The sequence below is a fragment of the Polyergus mexicanus genome, unplaced genomic scaffold, assembly GCF_030449975.1.
Source record: "Polyergus mexicanus isolate NDT 795.1 unplaced genomic scaffold, iyPolMexi1.0 SCAF_19, whole genome shotgun sequence".
Lineage (NCBI taxonomy): Eukaryota > Metazoa > Arthropoda > Insecta > Hymenoptera > Formicidae > Polyergus > Polyergus mexicanus.
Genome location: NW_027223339.1, coordinates 3,310,640 through 3,329,803, shown reverse-complemented (window position 1 = coordinate 3,329,803; position 19,164 = coordinate 3,310,640). Strand labels below are relative to the sequence as shown.

Genomic DNA, 19,164 nt, shown 5'->3' with positions numbered 1-19,164 from the left:
TTTTTAACATATAAATTCACATTCATCTAGCCCATTTTTTATGCATGCATATATTATTACTCTAACAATATTTTCTGTTACAGATATTTTCTATAAATGTACTTTTTTGCAATGTGCAATATTAATTTATTTTATGTACCTGCAATGTGCAATATAAATGTATTTTTTTTAATGGTTTAATTAATCTTTTTTATTCTTTTATATTATTTATTTTTATTTCTTATTTATTTACTTTTATTTTAGTGTAGCTATTATTTTGATATGTAATATCTTTATTGATTTGATATTTTATAAAATATAGTTAAGTTTAACATATTTAAGTTTATTAAGAATTTATTTTACTTTTGTATAAATATTACCATATAAATATAAATATTTATTTTATATTTTTAAATAATAAAAAGATTGTGATATATTTTTGTTATGAATACTAGTGAGGTTTTTGGCAGTTTTCCTTACCCTTGCAACAAATGTTGGTATTCTTTATGATTCTGCCAAATAAAATACTTTTATTTATTATTAAAAAATGACCAATATTATTTTATTACCTCCCTTTTTTTAGTTTATTTTATTATTATACAATTATTTTATTAATATTAATATTTCATAAAACTTAATATTTTATAATTATAATTGTGCATGTATATTGTTTACAATAATATGTTTAAATCTAAAAATTTTTTAAACTCATTCATGTCATCTTTTATTAATTATTTAATTATTTATTTGTAATTTATTTATAATTTATAAAATATTTTAAATTATTTTTAACATTATCTCAGTAGAAGTTCCATAGCACCCTTTTTCTTATAAATGTGACACATACCTAAAACGGTGATCCGATGGCGTCTACGTACACGTTTCAGCATCATCAAGTATTTAGCATAGCTTATGCACTGTTCGTACGACGAATCGTTATCCGCGTTTTATTCTCGCCGTAGATTGCGTTTCGTAGTTCGTAGAAAAATTAAAAAATTTAGCGCAACGCGTAAAGACTATTTTAACCACGAATGCCCCCATGGTAAATTTAACGCGAGATGAGCGGGAAAAGTTTCACAGCGCGACACACTGTCACATTTGCGAAAAACCGTTCACGCAAGACGACACGCGCGTACGCGATCATTGCCATCTTACCTGGCGGTACCAAGGTCCCGCGCATTCAAACTGCAATTTAAATTATAAAGACTCTTTTTGCATTCCAATAGTATTTCACAATTCATTCGATTACGATTCACATTTTATCATCGAGGAAATAGCTACCGCGTTCGAAGGCTCGATCGATGTACTACCGATAACGAAAGAAAAGTATATTTCATTCACGAAACACGTTAAAGATACTACCGAAAAATCAGATTGGCGAAGCGATATAAAGTTACGGTTTATTGATTCGTACAAATTTCTCAGTACTAGTCTCGAAAAATTGGCATCGTTTCTAAATAATGATAAACTCCAAATTCTAAAATCGAAATTTCAAAATTTATCGATCGAAGAGTTCAATTTATTGACGCGAAAAGGTGTCATCCATATGATTACATTGACTGTGTCGATAGGTTGCACGATACATGTTTACCACCGCGCGAATCATTTTATAGTTCTTTGACCGGTGACACCGTATCCAAGAGCGATTACGCGCACGCCGAAAACGTTTGGAGGCGGTTCTCCCTACGAACCTTGGGCGAATACAGCGATCTGTATTTAAAAACGGATGTCTTGTTATTGGCCGACGTTTTTAAAAATTTTCGCGACAAATGTCGAGAGTTATGCGCTCGACCCCGCGTATTACTATACTCTTCCCGGATACACGTGGGATGCCATGCTAAAACATACGAATATTACGTTCGAATTACTTACTGATACCGATATGGTTATGTTTATCGAACGGGGAATACGCGGTGGCCTGAGCCAATGTTCCGGCAGATACGCGCCCATAACAAGTATATGCCGTCTTACGACCCATCGAAACCATCGTCGTACATCATGTATTTCGATGTAAACAACTTGTACAGTTGGGCGATGTGTCAACCATTGCCCTATGCCGATTTTCGATGGGTCAACGACATCTCTGACTTTGACGTTAGCGCGACCGCTTCAGATTCGTACAGGTTATATTCTCGAGGTCGATCTGGAGTAGTCGCAACATCTTCACGACGCGCACGCTGATCTACCGTTCTGACCGACGCGCGATAAGCCGCCCGGCAAGCGGCAGGACAAGTTTCTCGCAACCTTATACGATAAGAAGCGTTACGTCATACACTATCGCAATATGCAGCAATGCACGCGTCACGGCCTTCGCATCGCAAAGATACATCGCATATTGCAATTCGCTCAATCCGCATGGCTCCCCGATTACATCGAACTCAACACCCGGTTTAGAACGCGCACGACAAACGATTTCGAGAAAAATTTGTACAAGTTAGTGAACAACGCGGTATTCGGTAAAACTATGGAAAACGTGCGCAATCACGTCGATGTAAAATTATTAACAAAGTGGGACGGACGATACGGCGCGGAGGCGATGATCGCGAAACCAAATTTTCATAGCAGGAGCGTCTTTTCGGAAAATTTAGTCGCCGTTGAACTGCGCAACCTCGAGGTAAAATTCAATAAACCGATCTATGTCGGTATGTGTATACTCGATATATCGAAAGTGTGTTTATATGAATTTCACGACGAGTACATGTTACCGTTATGTCGCAAAAATTGTAAAATAATGTACACCGATACAGACAGTTAGATTTATCACATTGAGTGCGAGGATGTGTACGAGAATATGAAACGCGATATCGCTAGATTCGACACGAGCGATTATCCGGCTAACAACGCGTACGGTATACCGCTCGAGAACAAGAAAATGCTGAGGCTTGATGAAGGACGAGAATAACGGTGCGATCATGACTGAATTTGTCGGGCTTAGAGCAAAAACGTACGCGTTGCGAGTAAATAGTAAAAAGGATACAAAAAAGGTTAAAGGCGTCAAGCGCAACGTCGTAGCGAGAACGATAACTTTCGACGATTACACGCGATGTCTGCGCGATGACATTGAAATGACTAGACAGCAGTCCTGCATAAGATCAAAATTGCACGAAGTGTAATCAGTGAGACACAATCAGTGAGACAGAAATCGCCCTGAGTCCGTACGACGACAAGCGATATATCGTACCTGATTCGACTGACACGCTACCGTGGAAACATTACCGGATACCCTTATAATGTAATGTAATGTAAAGTAATGTAATGTATGTATGTATGTATATGTATCGGGAAAACAAATGAAATATATTTCTATCTTTCTTTTATATTTTGTTTTATATTTTATATGCTGTATATATCTTACATATATTTTATATGCTGTATATATTTTACATATTTCAGATACTTTATATGTATTTCATATTTTTCATATGTTAAAAATAAAATACAATTTGTATGAATTAAATGACATTGTCCTTGTGTATCCAAGAGTTGTGCAATCCATCGAATTCCAGCCATTTCACGTAAACCTTGTCACCTCTCCTACGTAGTACTTTTTCCACGAGATACACGTCCGGATACGTCGCGCAACGCAATTCGTACTTGTAAAACGCTCCAGCGACAGATTTTTTGCAATAGTCTTCGAGTAGATAGGTTACGGGATTAGTACGCTGCACTTTAACGATCTTAAACACTTCGGTGGTCCAGTTTGGCGTGTAACCCTTTTCAAAGATCGTCTTGTACCTGCTAACGCGTACCAGGTCACCTACTTTGAACTTTGCCGGACCGGCGATCTTTATTGCGCTGTACACAGTATCCAAGAGTTTTTCGGCGATCGCGGGGGTAACGTCGAGGGGTCGCATGCCGATCGTTCGATGCTTGCGCCCGTTGTAATCCGATACGAGTCGCGGCAACGCGTCGACCCACTTGTAAGTTCCATTGAGCGTAAACATCTTCTATATGTCGTTCTTTAATATGCGATTGAATCGTTCGACGACCGATGCCTTCAACACCGAATACGTGGAATAATGATTGATGCCGTGTTTCTTCATGAGACGTTGCACGTTGCCATTGTAAAATTCCTTCTCCATATCGGTTTGCATGTTTTTCGGGCACCTCTTACTATCTCGAATTATCTTTGCGATAGCGTCAGCCGTCTCGCTTCCGCCTTTATTCTTGAGCGGTACGGCCCACGGCGTACTTGCTCAACACATCGATGTAGGTGAGTATGTAGTGGTAACCTCTGTTGAAACGAGAGTACGGACGCATTTCGACGATTTCAGCTTGCCACAGGTCATCGTAACCCCGCACTACAATGCGTGTTCGGGGAAAATTTCTTCTCGCCGAAGCATGCAGTTCCTCGACGAGTCGTAGCTTCTCGATATTTTTACGTCCGTTGGATTTTAACAATGTCATGTTTTTAGCGGTGCGGCTAGTCGGCGCGTAATAATAGGTGCAAAGAAATTACATTATGATTTATATCTCTAACCTTTCTTTTTTAACCATTCAATAGCCGTTTATTTGCGTTTATTGTCATTCAATAGCCGTTCTTTATCATCCGCTACCATTCGTTGCCGTTCGATAGCCGTTCGTAGCCGTCCTTGACCCGTTTGTTGCTGTCCATTGTTGTTCGTTGATCTTTCGTTGTCGTTCGTTGGCGTTTTGTTGGCGTTTCGTTGTCGTTTGCTATCGTTTGTTAGCGTTTCGTTGGCGTTTCGTCGTCGTTTCGTTGTCGTTCGTTGACGTTTCGTTAGCGTTCGTTGACGTTTCGTTAACATTTCGTTGATGTTTGTTGACGTTTCGTCGTCGTTCGTTGGCGTTTCGTTGACGTTTCGTCGTCGTTTCGTTGACGTTTCGTTAGCGTTCGTTACTCGTTTCTAATCTAGCAATATTCGCATGCCGAAGCTCGTTTATCACGTCTTTCTCGAACGAAGCAAGCTTCACATCTGACTTTTTCAGTTGATTTCTCAACGTTTTAACGCACTGATCCACGTACAGTTTGTTGATGGCGTCGGTATCAGCCACAGGTTGCTAAAAGCAATGTAAAATTAATGACATCAGTATCAGAGATATATAAATATGAATATATTTTATTTTGACAGATATTATAACCTTCAAATGTATCTCCTTTTCACGATTTCATATTTTACATAGATTTACCAGTATAAAGTGTTATAAGAATACTGATTATATTTTCCCAAAATGATTTTTATTTCTCTCCATCTGTTACATATTCAAACAAACAGTGCGCATGTTTCTGTGTACAAATGAACGGTGTCCAAACGAACGGTGGGCAAATGAACGGTGTCCAAACGAACGGTGGGCAAATGAACGGTGTCCAAACGAACAGTGGGCAAATGAACGGTGTCCAAACGAACGGTGGGCAAATGAACGGTGTCCAAACGAACGGTGGGCAAATAACGGTGTCCAAACGAACGGTGTCCAAATGAACGGTGCGCATCTTTCTGTGTCCAAACGAACGGTGTCCAAATGAACAGTGTCCAATTGAGCGGTGTCCAAGTAAACGATGCGTATTTTCTTATGTATCCAAAAGCTACTGTATCCAAAATTACTGTGTCCAAATGCACTGTGTCCAATTGAACCGTGTGCAAAATCTCGTGTCCATTTGTAACGTGTCCATTTGCACCGTGTCCAATTATACTGTGTCCAAGTGCACCACTCCCGAGGCTGATCACACACCGCCCCATGAAACAAACCGCGAAGAAAAAGGAGATTATACACAGATAATCCACATTTTAAATGATATACGCGCGGACATCCATTCGTTAAACATACGAGTAACGCGATTAGAGAGCGTGGACGCGCAATTACCCCGTCATACAGACATTAACAGGGAAAACGATAATAATGCGTTTGAAACAACATATGGGCGAACGGGACGCGATATCAGAAATCGACGAAGCGTCGCCCCGAATTATCTACCGTTAAAGGAAGCGAGAATAATGATCCCCGAGTTCGACGGAACCTCGCGACATAAACTGCAAGAATTTTTAAACGCGTGCAAATACGCTGTTCAGAACATAAACCCCGCAGACGAAGAATCGTTAATTCAAGCAATCTTATTTACAAAATTAAAAGGGAAAGCGATGCAGGACTTTGAGACGCGAGATATACAAACGTTCGACGAATTAAAGCAGCAACTCGAGACTTGTTACCAGTCAAAACAAAGCACGACACATTTACAGATCGAATTCAACTCGCTAAAACAAAAGCCGAATGAAACTGCGTACGCTTTCGGACAACGCGTTGATCTACTAGCGATGAAATTATACGATTCGATGATCGAAGGACAAGAGCATTCCGCATTATCCAAACGCACGATTCAACAGACAATCCAGGCGCAGGCATTAATAAATTTCCAAATCGGGTTACACGACGAATTACAAGTGCTCGTACGCGCGCAGCGATATACGACGCTCCAAGAAGCGATAACGGGCGCGAGCGCCGAAGAAAAACTCAGACCGGGAACAGCGAGAACGAGTGGTTTTGCTAATAAAAATAAAACCGAATTTAGTTACTCGCGAAATAGTCGAAATCCGACACCGCAATGCTTTAAATGCGGAAAAAACGGACATTTCGGACGCGATTGCCGTAGCAGCCAATACGCGCTCCCGAAGCCGGAAAAACCCTCGCGAATAAACGCGATAAATAAATACTGCTCGCATTGCAAAAGAACAGGACACAGCCGCGACGAATGCTGGAGTCTAAAAGGAAAACCGAAAAACAATACAAATAAACTAAAAGTCGGAAATCAGCAAAAAACGCTCGACGAAAATATACGCGATCGAAAGAAACCGCGACAACAAAACAGAAACGCCGATAGCGCAAGTAGCAGCAGCGAAGACGAGCAGGAAGAAGCGAGAAAGAGACAACCGCGACCTGCATCTGAGTATCGCGTTACGCATATTAAAGATATGCCACGCGCAAAGAAAAAGACGGACTTATTGCTAATAACATTACCAATGCGACAAGCGAAAAACGAAAAAATACAGATATTGTACGATTCAGGATCGACCATCTCACTAATAAAATTGAAACATTTAAAGGACGACACATTGATACACGAAAATAAAATCGCGCTCACTGGTATAACCGGACATAAAATACATACCATCGGAAAAATGCACGCCACAATCAAGATAGGAAACCATAAGGTAAAACATGCATTTTACGTGGTAAAGGACGACATTCCGATCGAATATGAAGGAATACTAGGAATTGATTTCCTTCGACAACATTCGGTATCTTGCGATTATAATAAAAGTCAATTAAAAATAGGAAACACCGTACTAAAATTTCATTCGCTTAACAAAACGATTCTAAAACCGCGCAGCGAAACCATCGTAAAAGCGACAACAAATCAAAATCGAATAGGAATAGTACGAGCAGAAGAAACAGCTCCAGGAATTTACCTTGGAAACTGCTTAGTAGAACCTAAAGATTACACGTGTCCCGTTAGTATTATAAATATAACCGATATGGAAGTCGAGATACAGACGCCGAACGTCACCCTCGAAAACATAGAACGCGAGATCGAGTCTAAAATACATACGGTGGAAACAAGAAAAAATTTTAAGTATACTAATTCGAGGCACGGACAAATATGACAACTACTACGCACGCAACATTTAAATACGGAAGAAAAACAGGCACTCCTACGGATATGCGAAGAATATTACGATACATTTCAGTTGGACGGAGAACCACTGACGTGCACCGCGACGATAGAGCACGAGATAAACACGCGCGCCGACACCTCGCCGGTGAACACGAGACCGTATCGTCTTCCCGAGAAGCACAAAACGGAAGTAAATAAACAAGTGCAAGAAATGCTAAAAAATGGCATAATCCGAACAAGTGCGAGTCAATGGAACGCACCCTTATTGGTGGTACCAAAAAAGGCCGACGCATCCGGAAAACCTAAGCTCCGAGTAGTAGTAGATTTTCGGAAGCTAAACGATTTAACAATAGGCGATTCATTTCCACTGCCCAATATCACCGATATACTGGACCAGCTAGGAAACGCTAAATATTTTACTACACTAGACTTAGCGTCAGGATATCACCAGATACCGATGGCTGAGCAAGATAAACAAAAGACAGCTTTTTTAACGCCCTACGGACACTATGAATTTAATAGAATGCCGTTTGGATTGAAAAATGCGCCAGCAACATTCCAGAGATTGATGAATTCAATTCTAACAGGAATGCAAGGACTTAAATGTCTAGTTTATTTAGACGACATGGTCATATACGGATCGAGCCTAGAGGACCACAATAGAAGACTCAAGGAAGTACTACAGAGACTCCGAGAAAATAATCTAAAATTGCAACCAGATAAATGCGAGTTTTTGCGCAAAGAAGTAATTTATCTAGGTCACATTATTTCGGAGAATGGAATATCTCCGGACCCGTCAAAGCTAACCGCGATAAAAGAATTTCCGACGCCGAAGAAAGTAAAAGATATACAATCTTTCATAGGACTAGCCGGATACTACAGAAAATTCATAGAAGATTTTTCAAAAATAGCCAAGCCACTAACGAAATTAACAAAGAAAACGGAAAAATTCGAGTGGACAATGGAACAGCAAAATGCTTTTGAAATATTAAAAGAAAAATTAATGACTGCGCCAGTGCTAACGTATCCAGATTTCAATCAAGAATTCATAGTGACCACCGATGCTTCCGACTATGCAATCGGAGCAGTATTGTCACAAGGAAAAGTAGGTAATGACCGACCAATTGCTTACGCCAGCAGAGTTTTATCGCGAGCGGAGCAGAATTACAATACAACAGAGAAGGAATTACTAGCAATTGTATGGGCTGTAAAACATTTTAGGCCATACATATACGGTACGAAATTTAAAATCGTAACCGACCACAAACCATTAATCTGGTTATTTAATGTAAATGATCCCGGATCAAGATTAATCCGATGGAGATTAAAACTCGAAGAATATGATTATGAAATCATTCATAAGGCCGGACGAGCGAACGCGAACGCCGATGCACTGAGCCGCAATGTAACAAGAGAAGCGCATAAAACAGAAGAGGAAGAACGAGAAATCCTCGCAATAGAAGAAGAAACAAACTCCGACGAAGAAAAAATATACACAGAAGAAGACAAGAAACAGATATTATATGAATATCATGATGCACCCACAGGAGGACATCAAGGAGTTGAACGCACGATAAAAAGAATCCGCCTAAATTATAATTGGCCAGGAATAACGAAAGATGTAGAAAAATACATCGCAAAATGCGAATTGTGCCAGAAAAATAAATTATCGCGAAAAAATAAAGTACCGTTAATAATCACGGATACGCCTACTAAACCTTTCGAAAAATGCGCGTTAGATATTGTAGGACCGTTAACAGTTGGGGGCCCTCTTTCCATCCGAGGGCCCCCCCTTCGACGCGGATGGCCGCCTCCTGGCGGCCATCCCGTGGTCGGAGGACCTGGAGGTTACAGAGGACGGGATGGCCGGTGTGATCCGTCGGCTGAGGCTCAGGGGCAATATAAGGCCCCGGGCCCCGACGGGATCCCCGGCCGGGTCTGGGTCCTAGCCTTGGACCACCTGTTCGGGCGCCTGAGGCAGCTGTTCAATAGCTGCCTCAGGCAAGGTGTATTCCCCCCAGCGTGGGTGAGGGCCAGATTGGTCCTCATCCCAAAGGGGAGCAAGCCTGGCAACGTCCCTTCTGCCTACAGGCCAATTTGCCTATTGGACGAGGCAGGAAAGCTCTTGGAGAGAGTGTTGGCGAACCGCCTCGTCCAACACCTGTCCCGAGGTGATATGGACCTCCACCGAGACCAATATGGGTTCCGCGGGGGGCGATCGACCGTGGACGCAATCCTGCGTGTACGGTCCCTCGCGGAATCCATTATGAAGGAGGGCAGGGTGGTGATTGCGGTGTCACTTGCATCCGCAACGCATTCAACACCCTGCCCTGGAGTAGGGTGGGGGAGGCCGCTAACACCTTTGGCTTCCCTCCCTACATGGTGGAGGTCCTTAGGAGTTATTTCCGGGACAGGTGGCTGGAGTACCCTGATAACAGGGTACTCCTGCGCAGAAGGGATGTGTACTGCGGGATTCCACAGGGGTCAGTGTTGGGCCCCACTCTGTGGAACCTCGCGTACAACAGAGTGCTGGGCATTGCTCTCCCCCCCGGCTGCAGGGTCGTCTGCTATGCAGACGACACTCTGCTATTGGCCGGGGGAAAAAGCTGGGGGGATGCGGTATACACCGCCAACGTTGGGGTAGCGTGCGCTGTCCGCGCTATCCGTGGCATGGGCCTGCAGGTAGCGCCTCACAAAACCGAGGCGCTATTCATGCATAGGGGGAAGCGTAGGACTTCCCCTCCCGAGGCCTATGTCACGGTGGATGACATCTCCGTCCGGGTGGGAGACCAATTGAAGTACCTCGGTCTCTACCTGGACGCGACTTGGAGCTTTGGCGAGCACTTTAGGCGCCTGGCCCCCAGGGCGGAGTCGGTGGCAATTAGCCTTAGCCGACTCCTGCCCAATCTTGAGGGCCCGGATGGCCGGGTGCGTCGCCTCTATGCGAACACCGTCCGGGCGGTGGCCCTTTATGGGTCACCGGTGTGGGCGGACGCCCTGATGGCCGGAAGGCGCAGCAAAATGCTGCTGCGCCGCGTCTTTCGGAGGGTGGCCATCGGGGTCGTCCGCGGGTATAGGACGGTGTCGCACACGGCGGCCACATTATTGGGAGGAACGCCGCCCGTCGAGCTCTACGCCGATATGTACGCCTTTGTGTACAGGCGTACGCGGGAGCTCGGCGGGTTAGGCGTGGCATTGACCCCAAGGGTCAAGGCCGCCGTGAGGCTCCAAGCCCGGCGACGCGCTCTGGAGAGGTGGGACGAGCATCTCTCCGACCCCCGTGACAACACGGGGAGGCGCGTCGTCGAGGCCATCCGCTCTCACTTGATCAAATGGGTCACGAGGGCGGATGGCGAGATGTCATACCGTGCGACACAGGTGTTTACAGGCCATGGATGCTTTGGCTCATACCTGTGTCGCATCGGGAAAGAGGACAGCGCGCGCTGCCACCATTGCGGCGCGGACGAGGACACGGCGCAGCACACGCTGGAGGTGTGCCCAGCGTGGGCGGAAGAGCGCCGTGTCCTCGTCCAAATAATAGGGGGGGATATTGGCTTCTCGCTCTCGGGCATCGTCGGTGCTATGCTCGAGAGCGGGGAATCCTGGAGGGCGGTCTCCTCCTTCTGCGAGGCAGTAATGCTGCAGAAGGAGGAGGCCGAAAGAGAGCGGGAGCGGCTCCCCGGCGGACGCCGGGGAGTCCGCGACCGATGAGGGACAGCCGGGGGATCTGGGGGGGGGAACGCGGGGAGGGCCCACTACGGGCAGGACCCGCGGACCCCCCGCACCCCCTGGTCAGAGGGGTGCGGCACGTCATCGCCGCGCTCCACGGACCTCCCGGGGTGGGTCGACGGGGGCCGGGGCCATATTGGCCCATGGCGGTCCCGGAAACCCGCCCCAGACAGGGGGAGGGGGCGGGAGAAGGGGGTCGGGCCACGATCGGGTCCGGCCCCATCGAACACCTCCTGCGCTAACGCAGGGCCCCGACGAACTCGGGGGGCGTCCGCAGACTCGTCGCGGACGTCTCGCCCGAGGTCGGGCCCGGTGGTCGGAGCCCAGGTGGGGTACCTGGGCCCGACCACGCCCCCCCCGGGACTAACACCGGGAGGGAGGCGAGAGAGGCGGTGGTCCCCATCTCGCCTAGTTAAGCCGATGCCCACATCTTAATGTGGGCACTGGGGGAGAGATAAACTGCTCCCCCAGCGGGCAAGGCTTGTGGGCGGGGGGCCTCTCTGAAGTAGTGCATATGCCAGTTTCCAGAGAGGCCCCCAGAAACGCCCGAGAAGACCACCCGGAGGGGTTTTAGTGGGTAGTCCCCGGCCGTTTGTTTAGGCCGGGGTGAGTCCCACATAACCCCGCCTCGAACCCTATCGAGGCGGGGTATGCGTAAAAGCATTTCCCCTCCGTTACAAAAAAAAGGACCGTTAACAGTTACAACAAACGGAAATAAATATCTCTTAACATTCCAAGACAATTTAACGAAATTCAGCAAAGCGATACCGATTCCAAATCAAGAAGCGAACACGGTTCGCAAGGAATTTGTTACAAAAATTGTACTTGAACACAGAATACCGGAAAAAATTTTAACGGATCAAGGCACAAATTTCCTCAGCGAAATATTTAAAAATACATGTAAATTACTAAAAATAAATAAAATACAGACAACTGCCTATCATCCGGAAAGTAATGGCGCGTTAGAACGATCGCATCGAACATTAGCTGAATATTTAAGACATTACATAAACGAAGACCAGACAGACTGGGACGAATGGATACCGTTCGCAATGTTTACGTATAACACGACGCCGCATACAGCTACGGGGTATACACCCTTCGAATTAGTGTACGGGCACCAAGCGGATCTACCTACGTCACTGACGAGACCGCCTAAACCGACATACAATTACGACGATTACGCGCAAGAATTAAAAGAAAGACTAAGGGCAACGAGTCAGCTCGCAAAAGAGCATATTAAAGAAGAAAAAATTAAAGCCAAAAAACAGTACGACAAAGATACTAGAGAAATCAAATTTAAAGTCGGCGACAAAGTATTAGTTTACGACGAGACGCTCCGACGCGGACGATCCAAGAAACTTGAATCCCTATGGACCGGACCGTACGTAATAATAGAGAAAAATTCAGACGTGAACTATACAATTAAAAAAGGAAGAAAAGCGGTTCGCATGCATACAAATAAATTGAAACAATTTATAGAAAATTAAAATAAGAAACGATTATATTCATATTATATACGGGAAAAATATTGTATATTAGAATAAGAAGAAATTTTGTTTTGCGAAAAACGTCACTTTTACACCTCCGTTTTTCTTTTTCTTACGGGGGAGGGATGTTATAGCCCGAACAGGCTATACACGAATTATTAAATATATTATTCTAAATACATATTATTTTATATAATTGCTCAACGTGTAACGCGAATACAGATCACGTTACGAGCGTTGACCGAACAAAGCGCTGACAACGCGAGCCACGCGCTAAGCCCGAGCGACCGTGCAATCATTTCATTGCGAAAACGCGGAAATCAGGGCAAGCGGAAGAAGGACATTGCGAAAATGCAACGTAGAAGTCCTACTTAAAAGCGAAATAAAAAGGAATAAAGAAATTGCGAAAGTGCAAGCAAAGAAGTCCTACTTAGAACTTCTTAGCTTGCATTCGGAGATTGCCAAAATCAAGCGACATGACACACAGCCTTGTCGCTAAACGACCCCCTCCCGGGAAGCCAAGGGGAGTTAATAAAAAGGCCCACCGCTAACGAACGGCGGGCAGTCTTTACCATTAATATTACGCGGGCAGTCTTGATCATTAATTAATATTACGCGGGCAATCTTTATTCCTTTACGCGAGCAATATCTCTAACAACCGCGAGTGTCAAAACGAGTATCAATAATTATTATAAAATTAAATAGCCACGCAGTCGGCAGAAATATATACGAAGAAGCGAGAGGCGAGTCTCGAGACCGAAACTCGACTCTAGACACGCGCACGTTAAGATATCCGTTATCGTGATACGCGACGCGAGCGAAAGTGCGGGAACATTGTAATCAAGTCACAAATAAAATAGATATTAATATATTTATTTAACTGAAAAGGTGTCATTTTAAACAAACAACAACAAGTGTAGTTCTCAGGCGGAGCCCGAATTCCCAAATTCCTTCCGGCAAACGATCCCAACTACCGTGCCTCTCCGGAGGCACAACAAATGGAAGGGATAACGCACACAAGCGCGAACCGCGTACATGTGCACTCTGCGCTGCGCAGAACGCACATGTACGCGGTTCGCGCTTGTGTGCGTTATCCCTTCCATTGCTGACCCGTGAGCCGCGGGACTCGTTTCTGGCATCACTGCGCTAGACGCTCGGGGGATAAAAAGGCAGCATTTCGGTATCTCAGCACCAGACCGGTACCTGAATCCGCTCGAGCAGTACGCTCCGAGAGACAATACCAGATCCGATCCTAGATTCGCAGCAACGACGGAACGTGAGGTTGACGTGTTCGCAGCCTCCGCCGAGCATTCTCGGTTTCCGTGCAGTCTCCGAAATCCTCACGTAAATCCGACCAACTCGACGAGAGCGGAGTGTTCGCCGCTCTCCTAGATTACGGTGTAATAAACCGCTTTCGCGAGACGGTCGTGGATAACTCGGTCGGGATCCGGGGCTCGTGAAAGGGTATCGAGAGACGAACGAAAGCAAAGTGAGGTAGAATATAATTTATTGCGTGTAAGTATGTGTGTATACAGAGTGAGTGTATGTGTATAAACGCTGTATGTGTGTGATCGTGTGCGCTTGTGTGTGAGTGAGATGATAAGTGAGCGAGTTCGTGCGCGAACGTGTAATATCTAAGTATGATGTATAATGTATCGAAAGTATGTGGGTGCGAACGTATAATACCGAAGTAGCATGTACAATGTATCGACAGTATGTGTGTGAGGCGAATGACGATGTGTGGGCGACAAGATGCACTCGTGTATGTGTGAGTGTCGGAATCGGTTAGCGGTGTGGTCGTGTCGGTCGCGGTGCATCCGAATTACATGCACGTATGCGCGGCGCGGGGCGCGATTTCGGCGATTCGATATAATATCGATTACGCGAGCGGATCTGGATTTCAGCAGAGGCCGCTAACTACCGGCCGATAATTTCGGTCGGGCCGGTGGGCGGTCCTTAGACGCGCCTGGTATTGATTCGGTTGCGTCGATCGATGTCGCGGCAGGATTAGATCCTCCCCCTTGAGCGGGACTTAGCGCGCTGTATTAATGGCGATTCCGATGTCGTAAATGGCGGTCGCGGAATTATGGTCTTGTCGTGAGTAACGGTTTGTCGTGTCGTCCGGGATAGCCGGTCCGTGGAATTTAGGAGTGCAGCGGCCGACGGGAACACCCGTCAATGGCAGGGAACTCCCTACCACTGGTAAATCGCCGTTGCACTTAGGTGGACGGATTTTATGAGGCGTCGAGAACTCTCGGCAGAGGTTGAGTACGCCCAACCCCGTTTTCCTCTTTTATTAAACGGTCGGAAGGATCGCTCGTGGAGATGCCGCAAACTCTCGGCGGAGGCTGGGTACTCCCAACCCCGTTTTCTCTCTCGTTGAGCGTGGTTAATGATTGTTCTGGATTTCCAGGCGTCTTACAGACTCTGGCGGTTGCGGAAGATCTGGACTCGAGATGTGAAATGTGCCCTTATTTATACCGCTTTTTCCGGCGGGTGCGCGTGCGTAATATGCCTGACTGTTTTACGGCATATTGTTTAATGTTGAACCGCCGCGCGCGACTCGGGCGGTTTCGGGAACGGTCGGTACGGTTACCCGAGCGCGGCGACGGTACCCCTATCGAGCTAGCCCCCCCACCTTGCAAAAATAAAAAAACAAATAGCGTACAATTATGAGCTATTTATAAGCTTTCATATCCCGCAAATAAAAAATTTTGAGCTCGTTGCACTACACAGGAATTTAATATTTATGGTGGGGGGGCTGAGTCGATATCGACTCAGCCCCCCACCACTTAAAGATAATAATATTCAATCAATCTTTGCGGCAGAATTAGGAGCTATTTATGAGCTTTTAAGCTAATATAGTTTTAATTTTTGAGCTCATCCCCTTAACCCATAAAATCACCCTACGTCTTCCCGGCACAAAAGAGAACTATACTCAAAATCAAAGAAATTAATTATTTTCCGACTAAATATTGTTTATCGATTTATGAGCTCGTAAAATACACAAATTTCGATTATTGAGCTACAACCATTTTACAATAAAACCACCTCACATCTCCTCGGCACAAGAGATAACTATACTTAAAATGAAGGAAATTAATTATTTCCCAATTAAATATTGTTTATCGATTTATGAGCTCGTAAAATACGCGAATTTCGATTATTGAGCTACAACCCTTTTACAATAAAACTACCCTACATTTCCCCGGCACAAGAGATAACTATATTTAAAATGAAGGAAATTAATTATTTTCCAATTAAATATTGTTTATCAATTTATGAGCTCGTAAAATACGCGAATTTCAATTATTGAGCTACAACCCCTTTACAATAAAACCACCCCACATTTTTCCGGTACGTGCATTTTGATTATTGTATTGTAACTTTTTTTGCAAGAACTACTATTATATTTCTATATGATAAAATTATACATTATAATTATAAAATAATAAATTTATATATTATATCTGAATTAATTTTTTGATAGACCAAAGTATGCAACTCAATAATTTTTTCATATCTTGCATATAAATAAAAAAAAAAGATTAGATCAATTGCGCAAATGTTTAGTTTATATTTTGATGAATCTTAGTATATATTCTTTTTATAAATTCTTTTTTTATGAATTAAATTAATATTGATATGTGAAATATAAAAGATTATTGCAGATAATCTTAATCTTAGATCTCAGATATTTAAATTGTATTACAAGACAACATTTAATAATTTTCTTACATCTATTCAAAAGGATATAAAAGTTAATGAATTAATAACAATTCTTACTATCCAATTTTGTTTAGAAATTTTATCTATTATATTATTATTGCATGTGATTTGGATTTTTATGAGATTGGGGTTTTATTGTAAAAGGGTTGTAGCTCAATAATCGAAATTCGCGTATTTTACGAGCTCATAAATCGATAAACAATATTTAGTCGGAAAATAATGAATTTCTTTGATTTTGAGTATAGTTCTCTCTTGTGCCGGGAAGACGTAGGGTGATTTTATGGGTTAAGGAGATGAGCTCAAAAATTAAAACTATATTAGCTTAAAAGCTCATAAATAGTTCCTAATTTTGCCGCAAAGATTGATTGAATATTTTTATTTTTAAGTGGTGGGGGGGCTGAATCGATATCGACTCAGCCCCTCCACCATAAATATTAAATTCCTGTGTAGTGCAACGAGCTCAAAATTTTTTATTTGCGGGATATGAAAGCTCATAAATAGCTCATAATTGTACGCTATTTGTTTTTTTATTTTTGCAAGGTGGGGGGGCTAGCTCGATAGGGGTGGCGACGGTTCCCGGTAAACAACGCGTCTTAAACGGCGGTTACAAATTAGAACGTTTTCTATTTCTTAAAAATGGGCGCTCGACGCCGCCGCATTATGCCCGACCGGTGTTTGTCGGGCGGCGGACTTCCGGTGGATCGACGGCCGGGTAACGGTGGAGGGATGCATCGTTACAACGGTCTACTATCCGACCGCTCCAGCCAGCCGGACCGTGGGTTTGCGAGTTCGCTGCCCCGTCGAGCTTTCTCGACTCCGCCGAGCTATCCTCAACTCCGCGGACAGAAGCAGGGACGGAGAGTTCTCCGCCCGATCGAGGGTACTCGATCTCCCATCGCATTCCCCCGGGAGTGGTGCACTTGGACACAGTATAATTGGACACGGTGCAAATGGACACGTTACAAATGGACACGAGATTTTGCACACGGTTCAATTGGACACAGTGTATTTGGACACAGTAATTTTGGATACAGTAGCTTTTGGACACATAAGAAAATACGCATCGTTTACTTGGACACCGCTCAATTGGACACTGTTCATTTGGACACCGTTCGTTTGGACACAGAAAGATGCGCACCGTTCATTTGGACACCGTTCGTTTGGACACCGTTATTTGCCCACCGTTCGTTTGGACACCGTTCATTTGCTCACCGTTCGTTTGGACACCGTTCATTTGCCCACTGTTCGTTTGGACACCGTTCATTTGCCCACCGTTCGTTTGGACACCGTTCATTTGCCCACCGTTCGTTTGGACACCGTTCGTTTGGACACCAAAATTTGATTTAAATTATACGACGTAATCCACACCAAATTTTTGTTTTAAATAAGAAATAGGTTTGGGTTAGGTTATATCTTCCGGAAGTGGAGCCCCCCCGCAGGGGGGGCGGAACCCACTGTATCCATGCATGACATCCAAATATGCGAAAGGCTAAACAAAGTGCTAAAAGCAATGTAAAATTAATGACATCAGTATCAGAGATATATAAATATGAATATATTTTATTTTGACAGATATTATAACCTTCAAATGTATCTCCTTTTCACGATTTCATATTTTACATAGATTTACCAGTATAAAGTGTTATAAGAATACTGATTATATTTTCCCAAAATGATTTTTATTTCTCTCCATCTGTTACATATTCAAACAAACAGTGCGCATGTTTCTGTGTACAAATGAACGGTGTCCAAACGAACGGTGGGCAAATGAACGGTGTCCAAACGAACGGTGGGCAAATGAACGGTGTCCAAACGAACAGTGGGCAAATGAACGGTGTCCAAATGAACGGTGTCCGAACGAACGGTGGGCAAATGAACGGTGTCCAAACGAACGGTGGGCAAATAACGGTGTCCAAATGAACGGTGCGCATCTTTCTGTGTCCAAACGAACGGTGTCCAAATGATCAGTGTCCAATTGAGCGGTGTCCAAGTAAACGATGCGTATTTTCTTATGTGTCCAAAAGCTACTGTATCCAAAATTACTGTGTCCAAATGCACTGTGTCCAATTGAACCGTGTGCACAATCTCGTGTCCATTTGTAACGTGTCCATTTGCACCGTGTCCAATTGTACTGTGTCCAAGTGAAGGCCACTCCATTCCCCCTACAACTGGGAATACGCGAATAACCACGCGACAACGATCTGCCACGTTTTTACGACACTTGCGAAGATAATCACCGCGCCGAAATACCTGTCGCATACTACTCTATTGTATTCCGCGCACCGTCAAAATAAATCCGGCCTTGCCGTACACGCGCCGACCGACCGCGCCCTGTTTCTTGGGCGTTTCGCGTGCCGTCACAATAAACACAGCTTGCCGTACGAGTACGTAAGCGGTTCGATATATCGAACATCGCGCACCGAATAACGAACGCGAATTACAGCTACCACGTTGCAAAATCCGCCGTGCGAAACATTGTAAATCGACCATTGCCGAAAGAGGCAAATAAAGACGATACCTTCTAACTCCAAGTTTTTCGTGTGTCTCACATGTCTTTTTACGAGCCCTGATCCAGACCGAGTTCATCCGCGCGCTCGCGAAAAATAA

The 19,164-nt window shown here is 44.3% G+C and overlaps 1 protein-coding gene across 1 annotated transcript; it reads right to left on the bottom strand.

The window, feature by feature from the left end:
• Nucleotides 1-3,431: 3,431 nt before the first annotated feature.
• Nucleotides 3,432-3,923, bottom strand: LOC138941610 (uncharacterized). Its single transcript, XM_070311438.1, has one exon. It carries the CDS (start codon nucleotides 3,921-3,923, stop codon nucleotides 3,432-3,434), a length of 492 nt encoding a protein of 163 aa, XP_070167539.1.
• Nucleotides 3,924-19,164: the final 15,241 nt, after the last annotated feature.

Coding starts and splice junctions, on each gene's coding strand:
- LOC138941610 (XM_070311438.1), bottom strand. CDS start 3,923: ATGTTTACGCTCAATGGAACTTACAAGTGGGTCGACGCGTTGCCGCGA.